This window comes from Corylus avellana, chromosome ca1 (assembly GCF_901000735.1).
Source record: "Corylus avellana chromosome ca1, CavTom2PMs-1.0".
NCBI lineage: Eukaryota > Viridiplantae > Streptophyta > Magnoliopsida > Fagales > Betulaceae > Corylus > Corylus avellana.
In genome coordinates this window covers 14,975,460-14,990,682 of record NC_081541.1, presented here as the reverse complement: position 1 = coordinate 14,990,682, position 15,223 = coordinate 14,975,460, and the positions used below count along the sequence as shown (strand labels likewise).

Here is a 15,223-nt window from a genome sequence, read left to right as displayed (position 1 = left end):
GGGGTAAGATGGATAATTTTTATTAAAGGGACAATTGTATTAAAAGATGTGTTTGTGATATGAATTAGGATAAAATATATGCTTATTAGGATAAAATATATGCTTTAGGGTTGTTTTTACTTTGCTGAAATTGTGGGTTGGGTTGTTTTTACTTTGATGAAACTTAGGGGTTGGTTGTTTTTACTTTGCTGGAATTGGGGTTGGTTGTTTTTACTTTGTTGGAATTGTGGGCTGGGTAGTTATTTTTACCCTAAATATATGCTGAGTACTTTGAGTTAGGGTTGGGTCATTTGTGTGCTGTTTTGGGTTTTTACTTTGGTTTAATTTTTACCTTGATGGATCTTACAACAATTAATGATTACTTTAAAAAATTCCTGTTTAGTTTATTTCAAATGTCTAACCTTGTGTGCATTCATAAACCCAAAATATATTCTGAGTACTTTGAGTTAGGGTTGGGTCATTTGTGTGCTGTTTTGGGTTTTTACTTTGGTTTACTTTTTACCTTGATGGATCTTACAACTATTAATGATTACTTTAAAAAATTCCTGTTTAGTTTATTTCAAATGTCTAACTTTGTGTGCATTCATAATCCCTAAATATATGCTGAGTTGAGTTAGGGTTGGGTCATGTGTGTGCTGTTTTGGGTTTTTACTTTGGTTTACCTTGATGGATTTTACAACAATTAATGATTACTTTAAAAAATTCCTGTTTAGTTTATTTCAAATGTCTAACTTTGTGTGCATTCATAAACCCTAAATATATGCTGAGTTGAGTTAAGGTTGGGTCATTTGTGTGCTGTTTTGGGTTTTTACTTTGGTTTAATATTTACCTTGATGGATTTTACAACAATTAATGATTACTTTAAAAAATTCCTATTTAGTTCAAATGTCTAACTTTGTGTGCATTCATAAACCCTAAATATATGCTGAGTTGAGTTAGGGTTGGGTCATTTGTGTGCTGTTTTGGGTTTTGTACTTTGGTTTAATATTTACCTTGATGGATTTTACAACAATTAATGATTACTTTAAAAAATTCCTGTTTAGTTTATTTCAAATGTCTAACTTTGTGTGCATTCATAAACCCTAAATATATGCTGAGTTGAGTTAAGGTTGGGTCATTTGTGTGCTGTTTTGGGTTTTTACTTTGGTTTAATATTTACCTTGATGGATTTTACAACAATTAATGATTACTTTAAAAAATTCCTGTTTAGTTTATTTCAAATGTCTAACTTTGTGTGCATTCATAAACCCTAAATATGAGTACTATGGCTATAATATTAAACTACCTTTCAATGTAATGAATGTGGCAGGATACGAGATGGGTACACGTTATATCATGTTTGAGGTGCACTATGGGGGTGTTTTTAACAGGCAATGTAGGATTCATTATGTTGGGGGTAATGTTAGTCATGACCCAAACCCGTATGATGTGCACAAGATGAAATTTTCTGACATAGAGGATGTGTGTAGTAGATATGGCTATAGGTCTGGGGACCTTGTGTATTATAGTTTACCAGGATTGCCTTTAGACCAAGGCTTAAGACTTATGTCATCTGACTACAATGTGAATGAAATGGTTTCCAAACATTTAGATCATGATCTGGTAGTGTTGTATATAGTAAGTTATGGTGTAGTGGATGATGTAGTTGATGAAGAGGAAGAGGAGGATTCAGAGAATGAGAGGGCAGCTGTGTTTAGGAAGGATGCCTTATGGGATTCAGTGCTTAGTGATGATACAGATTGTGTTGATTCTGAGGATGATGCTACTGTTCCTAGTGGGGACATCCATGAGGGGGTTGGAAATTCTGAAGGAGTTGTTGAAGATGCATATGTGGATGGGGATGTTGGGGATGTTGGTGATGCTGGTGAGGATGCTGGTGAGGGTGGGGCTGTGGAGGGTGGGGAAGAAAGTGATGATAGTGCAGAGAAGTATGATAGTGATCATCTAGAATCACCCCCTTCTAGTGATGATGATAGTACAGTTCACAGAATCCGTAGGGATGTAACCACTAGAGTTCCTTTTGATCCCACTGATATGGATAATCCGACATTGGTTGTAGGGAATACATTTCATGATGCAGCTGAATTTAGAAAAGCCGTGAGACAGTACAATATTATCAGAGGGAAGGATCTGAAATTCAAGAAAAATGAAAAGAAGAGGATTGTGATTGTTTGCAAAGATACAAATTGTAGGTATAGGGTATATGGGAGGCAGTTGGAGAATGAGATGACATTCCTTTTAGTATCCCTTAGGCCCAAACACAGCTGTTCCAGGAAGTACCACAATCATATGGTCACTTTAAGTTGGATTGCTGAGTGTTGCATGGATTCTTTTAGGGAGCAGCCAAACATGCCCATAGATGTGTTGCAAAAAAAAGTGAAATCCAAATATAATGTGGATGTCTATGTCAGTTCTCTGTATAGGGCTAGGAAAAAAGCAAGAGAATCAATCTATGGAAAATTTGATGAGCAGTACCATCGGTTGTGGGATTATTGCTCCATGGTTAGGAGCACTAATGTAGGTAGTTGTTTGCTATTGATGGTTGAGAGACCAATACCTCAGGTGCCATGCAGATTTCAGAGGATTTATATTTCATTGGCAGCCATGAAGAATGGTTTTCTTGAAGGGTGTAGGCCTGTTGTGGGTCTTGATGCATGTTTTCTGAAGGGAACGTATAAGGGGCAGTTGATGTCTGCTGTGGGCAGGGATGCCAACAACAACATGTACCCTATTGCAATGGCTGTCGTAGAGGCTGAGACGAAGGATAGCTGAACATGGTTTCTTGAGGCACTTGTTGCAGATCTTGGCCCTACTCCACATGGGTTGACTTTCATTTCGGATCGACAAAAGGTAAAATACTTGTATTCATTTATTATTCATATCAATTTAGTATTTATTGTAATGCAACTAATTATTTTTTTCAACTATTGTGCAGGGCCTGATTCCAAGCCTAGAACAAGTATGTCCGCAGTCTGAGCATCGTACATGTGTTAGGCACTTGTACGCGAATTTCAGAAGCGCTGGTCATCGGGGGGTGCTATTGAAGGACCTTCTTTGGCGAGCTGCCGCATCATACACAAAGAATGAGTTCTATGGAGTAATGGATGAGCTGAAGATGGTTAGCAAGGATGCGCATGCTTACCTAGAGAAGATAGATCCTAACACTTGGTGTAGGGGATGGTTCAATACACATTGTAAGTCCAGCCTCTTACACAACAATACTTGTGAGAGTTTCAATTCATGGATCAAAAAATTCCGTGACCAGACAATCTTGAGCATGTTGGAAGGGATTAGATGTAAGTTGATGAGAAGGTATGTGAGGAAGAAAGAGTTGATAAGTTCAATGGAGGAGGCCTTAGGGCCAAAGATTAGGAAGAGGCTAGAAAAAGAAGAGGATGCAGGCAGTAATTGTTGGTGTACATATGCCGGTCAGGGTATGTTTGAGGTGGAGTGCCTTGGGAGAAAATTTGTTGTAGATATGGAAGCTGGCACTTGTGGCTGCAGGAAATGGGATGTGACTGGTATCCCCTGTGCGCATGCAATTTCTGCCATTTTACACCAAGGTGGGGAACCAACTGAGTATGTAAGTGAGTACTATGGCAAGGAAAAGTACCTCAAGGCTTATGACCACGTTGTCTATCCTGTGCCAAGTGAAGAGCAATGGCCTAGAAGCAGCCAACCAAAGATTGAGCCACCCAAGGCTAGGGCACCTCCTGGTAGACCTAAGAAAGTAAGAGATAGGTCTGTTGATGAACCAAGAAATCCTAATACAATTAGAAAGGGGGGGCAGAAAAATAAATGTGGGTACTGCATGAAATTTGGCCACAACAAGAGGTCATGTGTTGCTAGGCAGAGACAAGATGAAAGAAGGGCACGTGTCAAAAAGTACTACAGGGATAATGCATCAACTGACTGGAATTTGGACATGGTATCTACTCAATTGCTGATTATTGTTTAATTCACTAAATTTATTTACATATTTGCATACTTATTTATTTCTTCATTTTTCCTGTCAGTTGATGCAGGATGGATCTTCACCTGCCACTACAACTACCAGCAGGAAAAGGGGAAGAGTGAACACACCATCAGGTTCACAAAGGGCAGGAGGATCAGCAACTGGTGGTTGTTCAACAACCACAACTCAAAGACCTTCACAGCCGGCATCAGATCATGTCTCACAGCCTGTATTGAGGCCAGCATCAGATATTGCATCTCCTCACAGCTCCTGCCAGCCTGTATTTAGGCCAGCATCCCCCCCCTGCATCACCTCACAGCTCATGCCAGCCTGCATTTAGGGCAGCATCAGATATTGCATCCCATCCTGCAACACAGGCTGCATTAAGGCCATGTTCAGATATTGCATCACAGCTTGTGGGAGTAGCAACCTCTGCCACCCAACCAGCCAAAACAGCAACACCTTATGCCTACAAACAAAATGTGAGTCATTCTTCATATCTATGTAATTAAGAGTCACACAAAATATAGGGGCCTAATTGTATACTTTGCTGAAATGCAGGCATCTACCATTTTTGGGAACAAGGATAAAAGAACCCTAGGGTTGGCAACAAGGACGAGAGCAAGTGGTAGGCTGAGGGAACATGTTAGAAGTGGAAGAGAACCTGGCAATAGGCAGAAGCTTGTTGTTGATCTGACTGGCAGTCCTACTGGGCCACCACCAATTCCAGGGGGTGGACCATTATGCTCTTGGGGTCCTCCCAGAGTTGGCGGTATGACATTTAGAACAGCCCCGCATGATTTCGACATACAAAAGGGCCAAGGGACAGCTGATAACCATCCACCAGGTTTTGATGAACATGTTCGAAGAATGGACAAAGGGAAGAAGAAAATGCATTGACCATGACAAGATGAAAGAATGTGTGAACTAACCTTTTTCTTTTTTGTGTTTGGGGTGGTATGCAAGCATTGTAAACCCTAAACTTTATTATACGTTGTAGCTGTTTGATGTATTTTGTAAACACTGTAATCATTGACCTCTTTGGACATGTGCCGGTTTGGTGTCAACTTTATTTTGTGTTTGACCACTCACGGTTTGTAACTCTTTGGGCTATTTTTTGTAAACAATGTAAACAATTATACCCCAACGGTTTGTAACTCTTTGGGCTATTTTTGTAAACAATGTAATGGATGAATTCTAGATGGTTGTCATGTACTTGTTTGGTGTAAAATTTATTGTGTTTTGTGTTTGACCACTTACAGCTTGTAAGTATTTGGGGTATTGTGTATACATTGTAATGGACACATTGTAGATGATGGTCATGTATTTTATGGATGTGGATGATGTAACTTTTAGTACTTTTGGATTTAGATTGAGGTATAATTTCTTAAGTACTAAACACTATCTACATATAGTTTTTGCTATAAATTCTTTACTACTTGTTATTTTGGAATTGAGTTGAGGTATAATTTCTTAAGTAGTAAACACTATCTATACATAGTGTTTGCTATGACTTTGATAGTTGGATTAATTTACAAGTGCTTATACATTTAGTGTTCTTGTGGTATTAATTAGGTTAAATTAAGTACATGTGGATGATGTAACTTTTAATACTTTTGGAATTGAGTTGAGGTATAATTTCTTAAGTAGTAAACACTATCTATACATAGTGTTTGCTATGATTTTGATAGTTGGATTAATTTACAAGTGCTTATACATTTAGTGTTCTTGTGGTATTAATTACGTTAAATTGAGTACATGTGGATGATGTAACTTTTAATACTTTTGGATTTAAATTGAGTTCAATTGACAACATTTTGCCAATGTTTTATTTCCCAAGTGAAGGTAACACAGCATCAAGCAATAAGAGAAATTGCGGTCACAAGTGGGTTGGAAAGTTTAGTGAACCAATCAATTTGGATGCTTCTAAATTTGTACCAAGAAAATTCATACAAACCATGCCAAATATTACACAAAAGTTGGGTACAAAAAACATAACCATATGGTCAATTGATACAAGTCTGATACAAATAAAGACAACAAACTGTCTTTTTCAGCTGCTTAACATCAGATTTGATGCAAGTCCATTAGAAAAAGGGAAACACAACAATACAGCAACAAGACACCAACAACATGCAAGTGCAACCCGAAACTTCAGCTGCATCGAACGATACTTATTCTCAACCCTTTCAAGTTTAAGTGCAAAATTAGCAGCATCAACTTCAATTTTTGACTTGTACTCAGCAAGTTCAATCTTGCATTTCAACACTTCCATTGCCCTTTCGGACTTCAAATCGTGCTGCCACGCCAACAACATTGACATCAGTCGATCACCGCACACACAAAAATCTGATTCAACCCATTTAAAAAAATTGCAACCACGATTTGTTTCATTCTGCATAATCACACAAATTAGGGTCATACAAATTAGAGTTTAATCCATCATTAAATGATTTAGGCATAACGGGAAGAGCAGCAAATTTATGTGAAAATAAATAAATAAATTCTCAAACACATCTTACCACATAATTTACACAGGCATAAAACCTTTTTCCATGATTTTTAGTTGTTGATGTTGTTTTGACAACGGTTTTGCTCCCACATTTGCAAATTGGATAGCTCGATCCTGAATCGCTTAGCTCACCCTCGGAGTGCTCCATCTTTAACCGTCGTCACCTCGCCGGTACTGGACAGTGAGTAAGTTTGCCGGTGGATGATTTTCGCCGGTTTGGGTCTCGCCGTCGTGGGGGATTCTTCGCCGCCAGATGTACTTATATTCAGCTTTCTTTCTTCGACTCTCTTTCTAAGCCTTCGAATCGATGGCTGGAACCCAATCAACCCATCAGCTTCCACATTTTCTCCGCAAGCTTCGGCCGTGGGTCTTCGTCTTCCAGTTTGGTGTGCTTGGACGAGTGAGCGTGTCTAAGGGTGAGAGTGAAGGGTTAGTAAGACACTAATGAGGGCAAAATGGGTAAGCAAGCCGAAAATTATCACGTGAAAATCACGTGAGTGGGCGTCCGTTAGGCTTTAACGATTCATATGGACGGAAGGGTGTTATGTGAGAGAAAACCAAAGTTCAGGGGAGCTAATTGAGAGATTTGGAAATTCAGGGGGGCTTTTTCAAATCGGCTGGAACTTCAGGGGAGTTTTCTGAAGTTTCCCCTAAATATTAGTTTATAAAAAAAAATTAAAAAAAAAACTTTTATTTCCATTTTTTATTATTATTAATTTTTTACATTTTAAAGGCAGCCATGCGTTGGACGACGCTTGGCTACCTCAATTTAGCAGCCGCATAGACGGACTCATCCCAATTCTATCGTTGGGTTTTGCCTTTCATTTGTAGAGTTTGTACAAGCCATCTAATATAAAGATAAGTACAATTTGAATTTAAACATTACAAATCATATCTACAATTTGCAGATTGGTTAAACAACAAAAACAGGAAACCGCCAACAATGAACAAAAAGGGACAAAGACCAAGCAAAAACTGTCTGATGTCGCTCTCTAAGCTCTCCAAGCTTATTTAAAGAAAACCTTAAAAAAGTGCAGGCTACATTGTAAGCTCCCACATATATCTTCCTTTCAAGAACCAAGTCTTCTATTCCTATGTATTCCACTTTGTCTCTTATATTATCTTTGTTGCTTGTTTGATTTTAGTCCATGTTCCTTTCTAGGCTGAAATACTTAGGAGAAATCTTTAATAAGCATGATTAACTGGACCCATATATGTCTATCCAAATGGCATTTCATATAGTCAAATAATTGCGTGCCACGCTACCGGATGCCTTGATAACATCAACACATCCAAATATTATTTAGATCCCAGATTGTGAATTTATCTCCATTTTCTAAATGGACAACGAAGTATTTTCTTTCCAAGAGTTTGGATTTCATGGAGTTGAAGCTAAATTTAGTTGTTCTGATAAAGGGTTGGAGAGTATGGAAGAAGTGAATGGTGGGAAACAATTCAATTTCAATGGAGCTGAAGATTGGGTTTCTGACTTTGGTTTCTATCAACAGGACTTATTAGAGGAAGGATTCCTCTTCTCCAAATATCGACAAGAAGAAGAGTACCAGACTGTCTCACCACCGCTTCAAACATGTCTAGAGGAAATTGAGAAGCTTGGTAAATTCCCAACTCCAATTCCAGAAGTTGAACCCCAGCAGGAAAAGCAGAAGCCATTTCCTTTAGCCTCACTTGAGCTTCTAAACAACTACAGAAATAGGTTCAAACGGTTTAATGTGGAGGAAGGCCATAAATTTTCAACTGAGGAAATCATAAGGCTTGCTGGAGCAAAGTTCATTCGGTGCTCTTCCAAAACCGCTGATGATCTTTCCATGCTTAGGCATCCTTTTGATTTTTCCTTCTATGGCCTCTCCAATGAAGAGAAAAAAGATGTGGAGCTTGCTGGGTTCCTTTTTGCTTCTGCTGAGAAAGTAGGCTGTCAGCTGTTCTACCGGGCAAGCAAGTTGCTCAACGAGTGCGATCGATGGTCTTCCAATACAGGGGACCCTGTTCGCCGAGTTGTTTACTATTTTTCTAAAGCTCTCCGAGAGAAGATTGATCGAGAAACAGGAAGAATCACATCAAAGGACTTGGAAAAAAGAGTGTCTTTTGATGTCGATGAGGCAATGATGAGTTTAAACCCCACCGTGCTTGCATCTCATGAAGGTCTTCCGACTCTTCCCTTCTGCCAGGTTGCAGAATTTGCTGGAATCCAAGCCATTATAGAAAGCATGGCCGAGGTGAGGAAGATTCACATAATTGATCCTGCCATTCGGAATGGGGTGCAATGGACAACCTTGATGCAAGCTGTTGCGAACCGACATGAATGCCCTCTTGAGCTTCTCAAGATTACTGCTGTTGGGACTACTTCAAAACATGTAATTGAGCATACAGGCAAGCAGCTAGCAAGTTTTGCCCAGGCTGCAAACTTACCCTTTTCTTTCAAGGTAGTTATGGTATCAGACATGCTGGATCTCAAAGATCTTCTTGAGATAGATGCTGATGAAAGAGTGGCTGTCTACTCTCAATACTTTCTGAGGAGCATGCTTTCACAGCCCAATTGGCTGGAATCTATAATGGGAGTTGTCAAAAGCATCAATCCATGCATAATGGTTGTCATTGAAGTTGAGGCAAACCACAATTCACCTGCTTTTGACAGCCGTTTCATTGAAGCTCTTTTCTTCTTTAGTGCATACTTTGATTGCATAGAAACTTTTATGAAACGGGATAATCCAAATAGAATGATCATAGAATCAGAATACTTTGGTGAGGGAATTAGGAGTATAGTTGCAACAGAGGGGGAGGAAAGGGAGCTTCGACATGTAAAGATTGATGTCTGGAGAGCATTTTTTGCCCGGTTTGGAATGGTGGATACAGAACTGAGCATCTTGTCCTTGGACCAAGCACACCTCATGGTTAAGAGATTTGATTGTGAGAAGTCTTGCAAGCTTCATATGAATGGAAAATGCCTGATTATTGGGTGGAAGGGTACACCAATTCATTCTATCTGTTTGGAAGTTCCTTTTACCAGAATAGAAAGGGCCTAGACTTGGTGGATTAGAATCTTTTCTTGTATAATACCCTTATAAGGACATATTTATTTGATGATTGTAATCATCAGTGCCCCTTGTCACATACTATTGTTTTTTACATCCCTTGTTTTATTTTATTTATTTTTTCTGAGCAAATAAGGAAACATGAATAAAAAAACCAAAAAAGGGTTGGTCTCTCCAACAACAAACCCAAAACAGTAATACAATGCAGAAAATACAAACAAATAGGAAATGGGCCAAAAAATGGCCCGGTCCTCTGGATCTTGGTCAACAGATCAAGAAATGGCACCATCAAAGTGGTATTTTAAGCAAGCCAAAGATCTCACTAGTTTTGAAACAACAACACCCTCTAAAAGGAAGTTGTTGAAGGAGAGGCACTAAATTTTCATCTGGATCTGCTGTAGGGGAGAACCGATCTCCGATTGATGAAGCAATCTCTACAAAAATATCAAACTATAGTAGCTCAAGGAGATAAATACCCACAAAAATACAACAAAACACAACAAACAGAAATACAAGACACAAAGCAAATCAAAATACAATAAAGAAAGCAAAAACCCCTTAGCAGCATTAGCAATGGAGCGAGATTCTTGGGCCGGCGAGTGTAAGTCATTCATCAGAACATGAAGTACACACGCCGATTATGGAGACTGAAGGGCCAAAATCAAATGAGCAAAAAACAACAAAACACCATTAGGGGTGGAGGTAGGCAGGCGAAGGAAAAGTGCATCTATCCTACATGTGAAAAGTGACAATGTGAAAAGTGCATCTATCCTACATGCCTATGATGTTTGCTTTACTTTCTTAAACTTGTATGAGAATTTCCCTTTCATGCATGTCTTAATTGCAGGCCAAGTTCAGAAGAAAATCATTGTGGCCAATTAAAAGTTAATAAGAGGGGGCACTTTGTACTATCTATGTTGCTTGTTTAATCACTCTTCTATGTCGTTTGTTCTTGTTCCTTCCTTAGCCGACCTTTTTTTAAGGAGAAATCTTTTATTTCAACTTGATTAGGACCTTCGGTCGGATTCTAATTTTTTTTTTCCTTTTTTATGAGAAATCTTGTTTATTCTAAAACGTACAATTCCAAATGGCATTCATGCGTGCAGTCAAATAATGAGTGCCCTGCTGCAGGCCACCTTGTTTACATGAAACTCAACTTGACGATACTGGGCCTAAGAATTCAAGAATTATATTGTGAGAAACAGTTTAAATATTATTTCTTTGGCTTCAGATTACCTTGTAGATTTTTGTTTTAGTTCTCTTTTAGGGAAGCTTGGGTTTGAACTTAAAAGATTGGGTTAAATTCACTTTACTCTCTAAAGTTTTAAGAGTTTTTCAATTCAAATCTCAATGTTTAGAAGTTGGCAATGTGAGTAATTTTTCAAAAATTTTCAATTCAGACCCTCAGTTACTAATTTCCATCTAATTGGACGGAAATCATCTCACGTGCATCTTACGTGAGATTTTGATGTCTCTATTCCAATTTTGCCCTCATTAAAACCTATAAAATTACGTAATTACCCTCAATTTTATAGGTTTTAATAAGGGTAATTACGTAATTTCATAAGATTTAATGAGGGCAAAATTGAAATAGATGGCATCAAAATCTCACGTGAGACTCACGTGTGATGTTTTCCGTCCAATTAGAGGGAAATTAGTAACAAAGAGTTTGAATTGAAAATTTTTGAAACATTACCCATATTGCCAATTTTTAAACATTAAGATTCGAATTGAAAAACTTTTGAAACTTCGTGAGGTTTCCTCTTAAAAGATTCTTGTAATTTAAAAAAAAAAAAAAGAAAAAAGAAGCAGCTTTTTGAACAGACCACTGTTCACTTTATGGATGACCATCCCTCCTTTTTTACGTGATGGGAGAGGGGTTACGGGTATGAAAAAGACATTATTTTATTTTTTAACTAATAAATACCACTTGACAAAATATAATTCAGCTTCATGTAAGGTCACATTATAATTAAAATAAGGTATCGATTTCTGTGCAATTACCGATTCTTGATTAAGACGATAAGTTTAATTAAGTGAGTTAGACTGATCACGAATATCCCTTCAATTTTTTTTTAAAAAATTTGAGATTTTCTTATTATTAGATTCTAGTCAATTTGTCATGCTTTATATCTAACAATTCACAACTTTTAACTGTCACACAAAATAAATGCTGAAGTTAATAAAAATTTATTTTCTCTCTCTAGTTTATTTAGGCGAATCAGGCTTATATGCTGTAGTTAAAACTAACGCATACATACTGTTAAAAAATTCAAGGGTGATGATTTAATTAAAGTAATTGAAAGGTTTAGATCTATCATAATAAATACCAATAAATAAATGAAGTGATGGATGAAAGATAAAATTTGTATTTATTATGATAGATTTGTGCCATTCAATTACTTTAGTTAAATCCTCACCCTTGAATTTTTTAACAGCATGTATGCTATAATTTTAACTACAACATACAAGCCAGATCAACCTAGTTTTAACTAAAGTAATTGAAGGGCACAGATCATGTATATATGGGAAGCTTTCAGCTTAAGGTCCATGCTTGAGATGTCTTATTGTCATGCCTATAAAACAGACGTGTCCTGATTAGTAACTTAATTTCAAATTGAGCATCTGAATTTCTTCCAAATCTGTCGGGAGGAAATATTCTCCAATCCTTTTTTTTTTTTTTTTTTAAGAAAAATTTAAAACTTCCATTGATGAAATTTTATGAGCATGCATAAAGCTCTTATAACATAGAGCATACAATTATGAAAAATCATAGCCAAAAGCTATGAAGGATACAAAGTCATAAAAATGACTTTAAGCTTCCGCTAACTCATGTACAATTATATTTAAAGAACATATCTACTTGGTGCAGACTAAATATAAGACATGAGTAACACAAATACAAAACAAAAATAAAAAAACAACTAGAAACTAAAAATCTAGCCATGAGAGTTAAGCCTCCACACCGATCTACTCCATCCTCAACCTGAAGGCCATGACAAACAAAATAAAAAACAAAAAATAAAAACCCCACAAACAGCAGCAGAAGAGCATAGCATCGTAGACATCCCTTCAGAAGACGCACATTGGCCGAAGAAGATGATCAGATATAAGGTTGAAGAAACTAGATCTGAATCTAGATCTAGATTTACAAACTAGATCTAAAGTAACCCGCCGAAAACAGAAACCGGTGGAGCCTATAGAGAAGACACCGAGCACTGCTATCATGAAAAGGGAGGAGGAAAGATTTAGATCTAGAACTTTCCTCCTTCTCCAATCCATTTAAAATAGTGTTATGTGTTTATAAATATCTAAAAAAACACATTAAATTTAGTTTAAGTTGGTAAACTGCTATTAATGACGTTAAGAATTTAATGTATCTTTTAAATGTTTATAAACACTTGTCACTATTTTAAATGAATTGGGGTGTGTGTAGACATCACTAAAGAAGAAGAAACCCTAAGCCTTGAGAAACCCTAAGCCCCCCTCCAGAGCGCCGCCGCCTCAGGGGAGGAGGGATGCCCGTTGCCTGCATCCCTCCTCCCTTCCTTGCTTCCCGTTTTTTGTTTTAAGTTTGTTTCTGTCTTTGGTGTTTTCTGTTCTGTTGTGCTTGTGTTCTCTCTCGGTGGGTACTGCTTTTGGGGGTTTTCACTTAAACTCCCCCCCTCCTTGTTTGTTTGTGTGTGCCGCCGATCTCTTCCGCGCTCGCTTCGCTACTCACCGCTCGCTGTCAGGTCTTTTCACGCGCTCCTCCCGCGCCAAGCTTTTTGTGCCACCTTCCGCGGCGGTTTCCGGCTAACTCGAGATCGGCCTCCTCCGGTTGCCGTGACCCGCTTTGAGTGTTTTTCACATTTATTTTTCTGTTTTGTTGTTTTTCTGTTTTGTATTTCTTTTGAGTTCCCCTGTATTTGGTTTTATTTGCTTTAATTTCTTTTTCTGCATTAGTTTTATTGTTCCCTTTATTTCCCTGTATGGTTTTATTTATGCTTGTAATAAGGCTTTCTCCTCCTGCTTTGTTGCGCCCGGTTGCTGCCCGATATTACTGGTCCAAACCTTTGGGTTGTGGATGTGAAATTTATCCTGGCTTTCGAGTCGAGGAGGATGAATATCGGCTTGTGGGTTTTGCTCTCAAGGCTGAGGAATAAGTATCGGCTTGGGGGTTTTGCTCTCAAGGCCGAGGAATAAGCGCTACCTATGCATTAGATGGTGTCTGTTTGATACAGATCTGAGTTTTCAACCTGATATTTAGTCATAGGTTAGCGGATGCTGTGTTTTGATTGATTTGGTCTGTTGTTGATGACTGTATCTTTAACTTCGGCTATGATTTACTTCAGAACTTTTTGCTCTGTTTGTAAGAACTTTAGGCTCACAGCTTTTATCAATGAATGAGTATGATACGTTTCAAAAAAAAAAAAAAAAGAATTGGAAGATATTTCCTCATTGATTTGAAGAAAATTTGTCATTTTTTTATTAAAAAAATAAATAAATAAAAATTATCTTATTGATATCGTCAAATGTCAATAGGTCAGTACTAAATTTAGAAATATTCCAAAGCCAATAATATGTGTAAGCACTATTCTCTACAAAAATTGTTAAATAGTGCATTAAAAATAATAATATTACCTCCTCAATAACTAAAAGTTAACTATCTCTCTTCGAGCTGCTTTTATCTGGATTCATTTAGTGTCCAAAACTTATTTAACTATTTCTCTTCCAGCTCTTTTTGTCCCGACTCATTTAGTGTCTAGAACTTATTTTTAATTAGGGGAAACTTCACTCTAACCTTTTGAACTTTCACGAAATTTGACAAACTCCTCAAACTTTTAAATCTTTTAATTTGGACAATTGAACTTTCAATTGCTCTCAATGTTGACCCTTTCGTCAATTTTAGCGGTTAAAAATACCAAAAAATATCAAAATATTCTTGATTTTTTTTTAAAAAAAAATTAAAAAAACGTTTTGAAATTAAGGGTAAAATTGAAATTTTATACAAAAGTCATGGATATAAACGTCATGTAACATTTAAAATCTGATGGAGGGGTCCACATTAAAAACAATTGAAAGTTCAGAGGTCCAAAGTGAGAGATTTTAAAGTTTGGGAGGGTTTGTCAAATAGCGTGGAAGTTCAGGGGGTTAAATTGAAGTTTCTCCTAAAATAAGGGGTAACTTCACTGAAAACCCTTTAACTTCTACCTGATTTGACAAACTCTCCCCCCCTCCCCCCCCAAACTTCAAAATCTCTCAATTTAATCTCATGAATTTTCAATTACTCTTAATTTGAACACTTCCATCAAATTTAGCCATTAAAAAAGACCAAAATATCCATGATTTTCATTTTTTTTAAAAAAATTAAAAACGTTTTGGAATTAAGGGTAAAGTTGGAATTTTATAATAAAAAAAATCAAGGGTATAAACGTCATTTAACGTTTAAAATTTGATTGAGGGGTCCAAATTGATTGCAATTGAAAATTTATGAGATTAAATTGAGCGATTTTAAAGTTTGGGGGGTTTGTCAAATCGGGTGAAAGTTCAGAGGTTTTCAGTAAAGTTACCCCTAAATCATAATTTCACATAATAAGTAAGTAATGTGGAACTTATTAGCACCCATGAACGCTTTTCCTTAGGTCACTACAAATAGAACATCCCAACTAAGGCTTCCGCAATGTACAAAATATGAAATTTTAGTAATCAATTAGCAGGAAATCT

The 15,223-nt window shown here is 37.2% G+C and overlaps 1 protein-coding gene and 1 pseudogene across 1 annotated transcript; one reads left to right on the top strand and one right to left on the bottom strand.

Moving 5' to 3' along the window:
• Positions 1-5,921: 5,921 nt before the first annotated feature.
• Positions 5,922-7,030, bottom strand: LOC132168138 (uncharacterized). The gene is made up of 2 exons (XM_059579229.1): positions 6,478-7,030; positions 5,922-6,350 (listed from the first exon to the last, which is right to left on the bottom strand). The coding sequence occupies exons 1-2, from the start codon at positions 6,613-6,615 to the stop codon at positions 6,009-6,011; spliced, it is 480 nt and encodes a 159-aa protein (XP_059435212.1). The 5' UTR covers positions 6,616-7,030; the 3' UTR covers positions 5,922-6,008.
• Positions 7,031-7,807: 777 nt separating this feature from the next.
• LOC132189977 (scarecrow-like protein 18) lies at positions 7,808-9,497 on the top strand (annotated as a pseudogene).
• The last annotated feature ends 5,726 nt before the right edge of the window (positions 9,498-15,223 follow it).

Coding starts and splice junctions, on each gene's coding strand:
- LOC132168138 (XM_059579229.1), bottom strand. CDS start 6,615: ATGGAGCACTCCGAGGGTGAGCTAAGCGATTCAGGATCGAGCTATCCA. Junction 6,351..6,477: donor ATGCCTGTGTAAATTATGTG/GTAAGATGTGTT, acceptor GTGATTATGCAG/AATGAAACAAATCGTGGTTG.